The 12462-nt window shown below is 40.9% G+C and overlaps 1 protein-coding gene across 1 annotated transcript in view; it reads right to left on the bottom strand.

Moving 5' to 3' along the window:
- AGPAT4 (1-acylglycerol-3-phosphate O-acyltransferase 4) overlaps positions 1-12462 on the bottom strand; it is a 73550-nt gene that overhangs the window by 18089 nt on the left and 42999 nt on the right. Inside the window, exons 4-5 of the mRNA XM_017813702.1 lie at positions 5769-5930; positions 3456-3609 (exon numbers count right to left, since the gene is read on the bottom strand). Coding sequence (XP_017669191.1) covers positions 3456-3609; positions 5769-5930 — 316 coding nt within the window. The remainder of the gene's footprint in view (positions 1-3455; positions 3610-5768; positions 5931-12462) is intronic.

The following is a 12462-nucleotide window of genomic DNA, read 5'->3' as shown; positions in this document are numbered from 1 at the left end:
TACTAGCACACAATGATCTGAAGATTGCAAAACGGAGGGGAAGGTACAGTGGAATTCACTGTACTTTTAGTATGTTACCACCTTGACACATTTCATTGCTCTGGTCAGCTTGGTCAAAAATCACTCATCCTCTCAAACTTGGTAACCTTCTCTGGATGATGACTAGAAGCCCACTTGAAAACAAATAATAATCCAGGACTAAAGTGCAACTCAAGGGAAGAAAAAAGTCATTGCAAGACTCTCAAACACGGTCATACTGAACTCCATGAGAACACCACTCTGGAATTTATTCTCATGCGTTTTCTCTAGGACAGTAGTTCCCAGTGTGCACAACTGGAGGAAAAGGTGCACAACACAACTTGGGCTTATCTACAACCCATCTTGAGGCACATTTTTAAATACAAGTCTTCACTAAATAAAAACAGCTGAAAGGAATTGCCTGATATACACCCAGGCAATAAAAGTAACAGCTAAATATATCTTTTGCAGTATTTATGACATTTATTTTTATGGTAAATCATGTATGAATGTTTTAGAAACGGATCGGCATTTCCATTTGTTTCCATGAACAGTACGGGTAGCAAACAGCAATTTATTAAGACAGCAAATAGCTTCTAGAAATTAAGCTCCTGGTGACTGTGTCTCTACTACCATACTGGGAGAGACAGTCACTGACAAAATTATCAGAAAAGTTCAAAAAATATTAAAAGCACTTCTTTAAGAATCAAATTGTGTGCAGAGGTCTGAACTTGTGAAAGTAAATCTCTGAGAAGAAAAGAATTCCATTATCACTTATGAAAGAAATGAGTTAGGAGGGAAGGCCCTTTACTTGTTCTCTCACATGAAAGATATTTTTATCCAAACATATCTGCTTATGCTGACAGAAATGGCATCACTGGTATGGAGGCAGCTTCTCACGTATGTACATTGAATAAACTCCTTCTGAAGGCAAGTTTTTCAAAACAGATGGACTTGCCAGGCTCATGTCACCAACGTCTATTTCTCACTACTGGAGAAGTACTTCAAAACTACTTCCAGAATGACTGCACCACAGAGTATTAAGAGCTGATACAAAGTTTTGAAGAGGACCAACCTGTGATCACTGCTACTACGGGTAAATTACCTCTACACACGGAAAGAACACCATCTATCCATGATATAGTCCTACAGCCCCAAACAAGTGGAATCACACCTTTGTTAGAAAGAAATGGAAAGAAACCAGACAGAAGCTCTGTCACACCCAGCTGTGAACTGGTCCAAAACCTGTGGCTTGATTTCATTGCTACATGGTGCTCCAGCTCCAGCCAGGGCCACCACCCCTTGTGGGAGATCTGAAAGTGCATTAGCCTAAATAGCAGAGCCCAAAATGGATTCAGGGAGCTCAGCACCAGTCTCTCATTTTTAGAGATGCACAGGGATACCCCACTGCAGATTTGACCTAACTTCTAGATAGAGCTTACATTTCTAGATTATGGACTGTCATAACAGACTCCCATCACATTCTCTTTTCAAAAAACATGCATGGACTTCCTTGTTATCTGTACATAATAATGTTACAAGGAGTTCTAAAAATAAGACATTGATTACAAAGGCTTTTCAAATGCTCGTCACATTTACCCCTTGTCTCTATAGGAGAGAAACATATAATAACCCAGACAATAACCCTCGTATCTCCCTTTCATTGCAAAAAGTGGCAAGGCAAGTAAATCAACACATCCAGAAAAATGTGCAACACTGATATGGGGTCATCAAACCCTCAGAGGTCTGTTGGTTGGGTTTTCAAGCTCAGCAGTTTTTGCTGAAACTGTATATGAGAAGCTACGGCTCTGTGCTTCTCCTTGAACCTCACAGGGAAGTACTACCTTCTTAGTGGCCTTACCTCACCTCATCTAGCGAGTCACAGCTTATGGAGTGAGGCAATGACACACACTCCCCTAAGTATATGAGTAATCTAGCAATCTCGGCCTTATTTTTCTGAAGGTATTTCAAATATTTAGGATCCTAGTAAATGTTACTGTAGTGTATCACATGAACACCAAAAAGTTTTTATAAATGTCACTCGGGTTCCCTACAATTCTTTCCTTTTGAAACATATTCCCACAAATCAGCTATTTGTCCACAATCATGCCTTATTTCGCTTGTACTACACAGAGCAGTGAAAAGAACAAAATCACCACCAAAATACCCTGTCCTTGATTCCCAGCTCAGGGCATCAGAGGTCGCAGAGTTTTGACTCATCTCTTCTTCAGTGCCTCAAGTCTACCACCTCCCTGCCCTCAGTCAAACAGCCACCCTTATTCAAAAGGCAAGGTTAAACTGTGCCCTTAAGGGGGTTACTGGATGCTTCACATAACTTACCTCTTCTTCATGTATCAGAAAAGATCCAAGCTATGCTATCCATTTTGGGGGTGGAAAGTTGTAGGTGCCTGGTAAGCTACAACAGTGATATGATCTACCTGACTCGCAAGAGGATATGTAGAAGAAATATGACAGATAGCAAGACAGCTGACTGCAAAGTTTTTTTTACAGCAACTATCCCAGATATGCCACATGAAAATGTGTCTTCAAAGACAAAAGAAGTTTTGATATTAGCTTCAGTCAAGCTAGAATATTTTCTTCTAAACCCATAACCACTTTGTCTTTCTTACGCAACAGCCTTTTAGCAATACATAACTCTACCAACCCCCAAAAATACCGTAACACTATGGCTACTTAGCACTGTCTTTCCTTTACCCATGAAGTCCACAGCAGACAACTTTGATAGATAGTATTAGCCAAAAAAAAATCACTTCAAAGGCAATGTGTGCAATATTCTTACTGATGTCATCTTAAAGGTGGCAAATGCAAGTAACCAGACATAACTGGGGGATAGGGAGCTAAGAACAACATTAACAAAGAAAAACTTACTTCATGTTCTGTAATTCAGAAATAATCTGTTTAAAAATTTTGGCTACATGTATCTTCAGTCAAGGTCTACTCCCCTTCCTAAGCTCCACAAAGAAACTCTAAAGAGCAAATCTATACAGGAATTTAAAGCAGAATATTTTTTTTTAAATTTAAAAATTATGTCATTTGAGGCAGGTATTTACCACAAGGAAACATTTTAAGACACACTGCCTCAGATTCTCTACTGATGCATTTGCTTCATTTAGAATACAATAGCTTAGTAAATACTAAGAAATACTATCCTTTGGCAATAGGTACAAAATATGCAATTGGAGATTTCCCAATACACAGTCACAGTAACAGAAAACAAAACAAAAAAAATATTAATAAAAAACCCCAAGTTGCTCCAGGACTTTATTAGTAAAATCACAGGATAGTGGAAAAAAGGTCAGAGAGGGTCCCAGGCCTTTTCTGCTAGGACTCACGCTACAGGAAAAAGAAAAGCACGGCAAACTGACAGTAGCTGGATGAAATAACCATTTAGCATTTTTCCCTGTGACTTTCCTTACCTACATTTCTCAAACACTGCACGGTGACAGCAAATCCTTTTGTTCGTGGCAGTAGGTGATACTTGAGCTTGGGCAGACCTTTGGCTTCGGCTACCTGCATGCTAATTTGGTGCTTCTGTTCTGTGAACCTTGTGCCCTCGCAATGAATCAGGAACTAAAACCAAGAGAGAACTACAGTTAGACAGAAGCTCAGGTCTTCTACATCTGACTGAGCAGAGGTGTCTCTAATGCCCACCAGCACAGTCCAAGTTAAGACTGCTAGCAGGAACAGTTGTAGCCACATACACATTTAGGTAATTTATTTGACTGAAGTAAAAAATTTGAAACAAACAACCACACAAACAAACAACAAAAAAGTCAAAACCAAACACTCATCCAACTTGCCATCCTCTGGTTTGAACTTCAGCTTTTAGACCTAATCATCTGCTCTGCTACTTGCTATCAGAATGACTTGATTTCTCTAAATGAGTCACTCAATCTCTACACTCAAAATATACTCCTGTTGCAAATGTTTCACTGATGGTGAAGTGTACAGGTATCATGGTATCTAAATCTTGGTAAGTGTCTAAACTAGGGACATTTCTAGGAAATGCTTCAGCACCCAGCTTGCACCCCCTGACTCCAACCCTCTGGCTTTCACTTATGGCACGAGGACACTGACAACTACACACAGCAACTCTGATGCCAGGGACAGAGCTGGTAACAGATGTAAGGCAGCAGATGCAGGACAACTGAAAGCCTCATGTGCTTATGAACAGTGGAAGTGCTCAGACGTGAACAATTACAATCTTGCCACTGGCAGGCAGGGGAGAGCACACAGATCTTTGGAGATTTACCACTTGCTCATCTGCTTTCTGCCAAGCCTGAACGCAAACTAACACATCAGAGAGCACTGCCATATCACACAAGCTAAGTCCTCAGAACCCACAGCAAAAATATAGCCAACAAAGACAGAGATTGAAGAAAACTAGCCAAGCAGACGGCTTTCAGCTCTAGCTCATCCAAGACCACTTCTACTCATGTATCACAAGCATGTTAAGCAGCTAGATGAAACATACCGAAACTGATGAGAAAATCTCTCTAGTCCACTTCCCATGCTTTGCCTGTCTACCTTCCAAGGTGCTATTGTTGTGCCTTTTGACATGCCATCATACAAAGGCAAATTAAAACTCCACATGCAATAACCCCGGGTACATCAACAACTATCTCCTGTATGTAGGTATAGCTCCTTCTTAGTAATTAGTATCTATAGGATAGTGGTGGCTTGTGCTCACTGATTAGAGTTGAACTACCTAGGTGCATAGAAAGGCATTCAACACCTTTTACAAGTCACGGAGAACAGGCAAATCTCGGTGAGATAAACTGAAACTGAAAACAAAGAATGGCCCCTCTACTACACAGTCTTCTGCCTGGAAGTCATCTAAACATTACCGAAGCACAGCTTAGCACTTGTTTAAATCAATGACATTTAAAAAAAATGTTTGTTTCAGAGAATGAGATCCAGCACATACATATTCATGAACAAACTGCTTCCTAAGCAATAGGTTCTGTAGGCTCTGGTGAGGCTGCTTAATATACCATTTCTTTAACCAAATTGCCCTCTTGCCATCACTAGCTCTTGAGAACTATGATTTTTCTGATTACTAAGAGAAAAAATTCAAAGGCTTTTCATTCTCAAACCAGGAAACACCAGGCAGGCTCAATACTAAAAAATGATAGCAATGAAAAAAGTAACACTTTCCTGTTGCTGAAAAGTGACACCAATCCTCTCCCTGAAAAACAGTCAATGGCCCAAGTGGGCCATATCTCTGACCAGGTGGCTTCCACTTCTACTGGGCCATGTCTGACCAAGCACGTTCACAGGAAAGGCAAAATCACATGGAAGGGGAAAACACTAGTAGGAACTCTGCAATCTAAGGCAAGAGGGGAATCTTAGGTAAAGAATACGGTTGATGTGTTTCAATACATCGTCACATGCATCTGTTACACTGCCATGAACCCCCCACATCTACCCCTATCCAGGCTCCTGTATTTAGAGGACCACAAGATTTACTGAATGGATCACAGTACAGGTATTTTTGCAGTGACATCTGTAGGGCTCCATACTACAGAGGAAGAAAACAGACAAGACAGACTATTACATGGGAAATTCCAGAGAAAATTCAATTCTTCGAGAATACTCTCCTGATACCACCAGGAAGTTCATGAATCAAAGTTCTCAGGAGCAAGCTGGTGAATATCACATATCATCTGTGCCCTTATTCCTGCCAAGCATTACAGCACCTCACACCCCACCTGTTAGTCATCACCCACCCAAAAGTTTTCAGGGTAGTCCCGGAGATTCAGCAACTTCTGTATGACTGTTTTCCGATCTTCTTCCCACTTGCGCTTGCAGAAGACTATCTCTAGGAAATACCACATCCAACCAATGATAGGCATGTAGGAGAGCTCCTTCTTTGCAAGCACTTTGGAACTCTGCAAGACAGAATCAAAGCAAGTAAAACAGAGTTAAACCACTTAAGAATTCACTGTGGGTATGATACATGCACAGTTAGACACTCATATATTGGTTCCTATTGACCAGTCCCAGTTTTAACACAAGTGTAAAAACAAAAACAAAGAAAAATAAGTTTTTCTCATATGACAGAACAGTAAAATCTAACATCAGGTATCTGCATGGAAGACTTCCAGAATTAAACACATATGTGTGTGTGTTTGTCTTTCCTACCCAAATGCTGAAACAAAACAGAAACCAAATTCCTTCAAACACTGAGATCCATGCAAAAGACCCAAACCATATCAACAGAAATTCTTAATTCAAGCCGATCCTGGACAGTGGCAACTCAAGTTCCTTTAAGAGCAGCTATACTTCTCCTCAGTGCTGGGACTTCTCACCATGACAAAAAAAAAAAGAAAAAAAAAAAGAAGCAGAGTCACAGAGCCATTGCTGTACAACATACTGATATTTCCACACATGGTTTACCAATGGAAAAATAAGAATACTTGATTCGTGTTCAAGTTTGTTCATGAAAGGGCAGAAATACATACAGCAGTGAATTTCTCTTCAAAGCATGCTTCTGAAGTAGGGGAAAAAAAAGCATTCTTCCTGTCTCACAAGTGTGACAACCACTGAAGTGATCGGTCCAGACTCTCCACAAGAAGTCTATGATTTATCAAGCATTCAACAAGTTCCAAAAGTCAAATCCTACTCCAGAATTTAACTCTGTGATCATCTCAGACTGACATCCCTTTGGGCAGGAAAACTGATTCCACTTGCTCCTTTCCTGTCTTCCAAGCCAAACAGCCTTGGTGAGCTGTCCCATGTTTCTCTTGGTTATTTAATTAACAAAATGGCACACATGTGTGTTGTGTGTATATAGAAATTGTTGCTTCAGTTTTTCCTGACAAACAGTGACATTTTCTTAGAGGGTAAATGGAGTAATTACAGCCCAGTTTCTAGCCACAATATCATTATAAGCTAGCCCATCAAAATGCTCTGCAGATGGATTCCAGGACATGGCATTTGACTAGAAGAAACTATTTATTGGTAGAAGTTACCATCAAGAGAAAATATTTATTTTTCTTTTTTTTTTTTGGTCACTGTTGTTCATTTGGTTGCTAGGGAAAGAGACTTGACCTAATTCTTTATCTCAGCTCATTTCTTTCATCTGTTCTCCTTCCTTCACAAGGAAAATACCTTAAATAATTAAGCTATCTAAAAGCTCGTAAGACTGGAAGGCAAGTGCACATCACATTGCTTCACAAGCAACTGTTACACAGAAGCAGAATAGAAAACTGCAGACAATTCCATTTCTAAGCATGCAGGAACCATCTCTGTCAAATCATTTAATGCTCTATAATAAAGTGTTCCCTCTTGAGCATTTGAGACTTTCTGTATTTCAGCGACGGGCTCAGATCAGGACTCCAAACCCAGCTCTTCCACGAGTAGCAGTTGTAGTATTCAGCACAGTTTTAGTCATTTCAATTTCAAGCCATGTTTTACCTTACTCCCTACTACAGGTCAGCAGCAACACTGAGCCCAGCCTCCTCTTCCAACTCCCAAAACTGGGCACAGAGAAACAGGCTACTACCACTCTCCTTAGCTCTGTTTTTTTCCTACACTATTGCTTTTCCTTTTCTCAGTTACTCTTAATACTAGTAATTTTCTTACTTCCAAAATAAATGTAAATAGTTCTAGCACACAGCTTTAAAGGCCTCCAAAGAGCATTTTTGTTGTAGACCATGTACAGTATAGCTTCCATTCACAAGAACAAAAATCAATTCACATGCTCTTCTGCTCCTCTCGACTGTACGTGTCAGAGGAAGACAGTCAAGCCAAGGTTTTGCTCAAGAAACTCCAAGAGATGCTAAGTGTTTCTAGCTGAGCAGGGAGGGTTAAAACCTTTGGGGACTACTGTCCACCTCAGCCATAGCCTAGCACAAACCACTGCACAATGAGGCCAACAGCGAGAAAAAACCCCAACATGCTCTTCAAGTTTATGTACAGTAAGTATTCAGTATCATAAGAACTACCATAAACTAACCTAGGTGTGCTTTATATAGAATGTGCAAGGCCTCCATAGCACAGAGTCAGAAAAGAATCCAGTAGTCCTTCCTCCCAGATTTTAAAATGCAAGAATTCTAGTCCAAAAAACTAACTAAAATAAGTATTTCACTGTACCTATTTTCTAATGTTTTGCATATTTTAAGAAGAGTACAAGTTACACAAGAAGCACACGAGAAGTTGCTACTGGTTTTTTTTTTTCCCCTCCCCCAGTGGATCCAAGAAACAATACTGTAAGGTAAGGTGTTATGGGCAGAGGTATAACCATAAAAGCAGAACAGATGTCTGAATTCTTCCCCAGGGTATGTTCTTATTCATTTACTGTGCCAATGCATTTTTAAAATTTAAAAGCGCTCTTCTAGACATGTGTGAGTATGATTCCTTAGATGCACATAAAAAGAAGCTAAGTCACCTCACACTGTTTTGTGCACCCATCTGTCCTAGGATTAGAAGGAAGACTAATGACAGAACTAATTAGAGAAAGGAAACTTCTCACTGCATTATACTAGCAAGACTGTTCTCAAGTGGGAGGAATACATTGGCCTCCCCTCAGGAGTTCCCATCTCTTTCACAATAACTAGAGCTACAGTCTGTTCTGTTTCAGACATCTACCTGTGCACAGCTCCTGTGTAAATACATGAGGGAAAGAATGCAACTCTGGTTGACTTCAGCTACTAACTTTTTCTTTACCAATGTGTTTTGGAAAAATATGTGACAGTTACCTCTAACCTTCAAATTCAGCTTGTTCAACAGAATAAAATTCATTAAAAAGTGCTGATTTATTCCATATAAGCTGCCTTCTTGAAGGAAGTTAAGCATTTTCAGTGCTCAGAACTGCATAATTTCAACAGATATTTAATGAAATTACTGCTGGACAGGGACAACTTATATACAGTAATAAAATTTTAAACCAGGTTAATTTATTTTGGCCAAGTTTGTTCAGATGGAAATACGTATGAAGTTCCTTCCCCTTTGTGAATGACTGCACCAATATCACAAAAAAAAAAGTGTTCTTACAAGCTTATTTTAAAAGCATTTGTCCAGCTTGTTGTCAAAGAAAGAAAATCTTAATTCTGTATGTCCAGCCTCAGTTATTCAACACCTCTTGATCAAGAGCATAACAAACAGCCAGAAATAACTGTGCAAGTTGTGAGTGTCCAAAAAATTTGTTCCACAGTTTCAAAACAAGTTTATTGTAGCTGCAAACCATTAGCAGCAGCATTTTGCCTCCTAAGTTATTTGCTCTCCAGGCTGCCCTCAGCATTGACATACTTTCAATGATTCCCACTGCTCTATTTTTGAAATTTAGCACTCCTTCATATTATACTCCTAGGGCATCAAGATGGAAAGATATGTTTCTTTAGTCTCTCAAAGCCATCATTCCAGAAATTTAGTTAGGCTCCTAATTTCTAATGCTTCATGTTGAATAAAATTTCTCCCTGTTGGAAAGGTAACACAGCAATATTTCAGAAGATATATTTCCTAGCACATGCTAATGTGTTGTGTTAAATACAAGTAATAATGCACTTTTGGCTGCTTACAAGAACAAGTACAGATTTTAGAATAATAGAACTGTTTAGGTTGGAAAAGACCCTTATAATTATCAACTCCAACCAGTACCCCAGCACTGCCAAGTCCACCACTAACCCACATCCCGAACTGCCACGTCTGAAAATCTTTCAAATACCTCCAGGGATGGGTACTCAACTACTTTTCTTGGACAGCCTGTTCCAATGCTTGATGGAACACTGAGTGAAGAAATTTTTCCTGATATCCTACCTAAATTTTCCCTGATACAACTTGAGGCTGTTTCCTCTTGTCCCACTTTATACCTGGGAAAAGGGACCAACCCTCACCTTGCTACATCCTCCTTTCGGGTAGTTGTAGAGAGCAATAAGGTCTTCCCTTGAGCCTCCGTTTCCCCAGGCTAAACAATCCCAGCTTCCTTAGCTGCTACTCACAGGACTTGTGCTCCAGACCCTTTGCCAATTCTGTTGCTTTTCTCTGGACACACTCCAGCGCCTCAATGTCCTTCCTGTAACGAGGGACCAAGACCTGGATACAGCACTGAGGTGCAGCCTCACCAGTGCTGAGTACAGGGTAACAATCACTTATCTGGTCTTGCTGGTCACACTACTTTTGATACAAGCCAGGATGCCATTAGCCTTCTTGGCCATCCAGGCATACTGCTGGCTCATGTTCTGCCACTGGCAACCAGCACCCTCAGATCCTTTTCTGCAGGGCAGCTTTCCAGCCACTCTCCCCGCTGCCTGTAGTGCCGCCTGGGGTTGTTGTGACCCAAGGGCAGAACCTGTCACTTGGTCTTGTTGAACCTTATGACAATTGGCCTTGGTCCAGTGATCCAGCCTGTCTAGATCCCTCTGCAGAGCCTTCCTACCCTCCAGCAGATCAACATTCCCAGCCATCTTGGCACTGTCTGCAGTCTGACTGAGGGTTTACTCGATCCCCTCATCCAGATCATTGATAAAGATATTAAGCAAGACTGGTGCCAAAACCGAGCCCTGGGGAACACCACTAGTGATCTGCTGCCAGCTGGATTTAATTCCATTCACTACCACTCTCTGAGCCCAGTCATCCAGCCAATTTTTTACCCAGCAAAGACTGCACCACACCACGAGCAGTCAGTCCAGCAGGGCCTCTTCCCTAGTTGACTCTCTCACCAGCTGCATCAGGAAGTTGTCTTCCACATACTCCAGGAACCTCTTAGACTGCTTCCTCTCTGCTGTGTTGTACTTCCAGCAGACACCTGTTAAGTTGAAGTCTCCCAGAAGAACAAGGGCTAGCAATTGTAAGACTTCTCCCAGCTGCTTATAGAACATTTCTTCTGCCTCCTCATCATGGGTTGGGTGGTCTGTAACAGACTCCCAACAGGATATCTGCCTAGTTGGCTTTCCTCTGCTCCTTACCCAGAAACACTTGACCCTTTCATCACCATTGTCCAGTTCTAGACAATCAAAACACTCCCTAACATACAGGGCTATCCTTACCACCTCTCTTTCCTTGCCTATTCCTTCTGAAGACCTTATACCCATCCACTGCAGCATTCCAGTTGTGCGAGTCATCCCACTGTGTTTCTGTGACTGCAACAATATCACTGCTTTCAAGCCACACAACGGCTTCCAATTCCTTGTTCGTTACCCATGCCATGTGCGTTGGTGTAGATGCACTTCAGTTGGGCTATTGATCCTTGCACCTTTTCTGGGGGAATTCCAATGTGATCATTCGCAGGCACTTCATGGTTTCTTACACATCAACAACTTTGGCTTCTGCTGCTGCATGGATCTCCATGCTCTACCTCCACGGACATATCAGACCAAAGAACCTCGTTAGCACACCACCTCTCAAACACCAGCATGCAACCCCCAGCCTTATCTCTAGCAAGCCCCATTTTGTCCCCTTCCCCCTTCAAATCTAGTTTAAAATCTATTAATATTTTAAAATGCACAAACTACTGTGCTCACACACCTATCAGTCCCATACAATAACCTACAAAAGTCTCTTCTCACACCTATATTTAAGGTCATGATTAGTTTTTCCAACAGCACGCTTCAAAATAGACAACTCAAATAAAATTTGGGTTTCCTGACACAAGGAACAGATACTTAAGGTTAAAATTTATTATATGTGCTTAGTGATTTTTTTATGAGAAACATGGCCTTTTTTGGAAATGCAAATATTTTGATGCAACATGAGCCCCTCAGAATAATGTTTATGTTTCACTGAGACAGAAACATCAGCATTATTAACTTGAAACACTAAAGAAACCAGAAGATAAATAGAAAAACCAGCACGTTTAGCCTTAAAGCACGGGCAGTTTTTGCCATTATTAATGTCTTCATCTCAGAAAAAAGGTTATTAAATTACTAGAAAAGCAATTTATCACTGCTTAATTAGATCAAGCAGTGAAGCAGCCAATCCAGGCAGGGAGCATATTAAAGTGCTTTTGGTAAAAATCCTGAGTAACACCTCCCTCCTCAGAATATGCCTCTATCCTGAGTTTCATTTCTGATTCACAGTAGGTCTGTTTTCAGTGGGATGGTTAGGAACATCCTTTGAAGAGACTAAATGCTACTAATATATTTAAATAGTGATACAGTAGCTAGGTTGTCCACCACTAAGAAGATAAATCCAAGGACTGGAATGTCACAGGCAGGAAATGGGAAGGGCACAGCAGAGTGCAGGGACCTGTCACCAAGTCCATGCTTCTATTACACAACAGAGCAAAACACAGACATCAGAGTTAGCATCCCCCCAGCCATCGCACCAGCATGGGGCGGAAAAGCAGAGCACCCACAACACAACCATCATAGTCACCCTGGCTCAGGATCACAGTAACAGCCCTGTCTCTTATTAGGAAACACTGGTGTGGACAAAGTTGTGTCCTGTTGGGGCTATGCTGTTTCCAACTCTACAGAAAATCAA

The sequence above is a fragment of the Lepidothrix coronata genome, unplaced genomic scaffold (assembly GCF_001604755.1).
Source record: "Lepidothrix coronata isolate B3197 unplaced genomic scaffold, Lepidothrix_coronata-1.0 Scaffold42, whole genome shotgun sequence".
NCBI lineage: Eukaryota > Metazoa > Chordata > Aves > Passeriformes > Pipridae > Lepidothrix > Lepidothrix coronata.
This window is presented reverse-complemented; position numbering and strand designations above follow the sequence as displayed.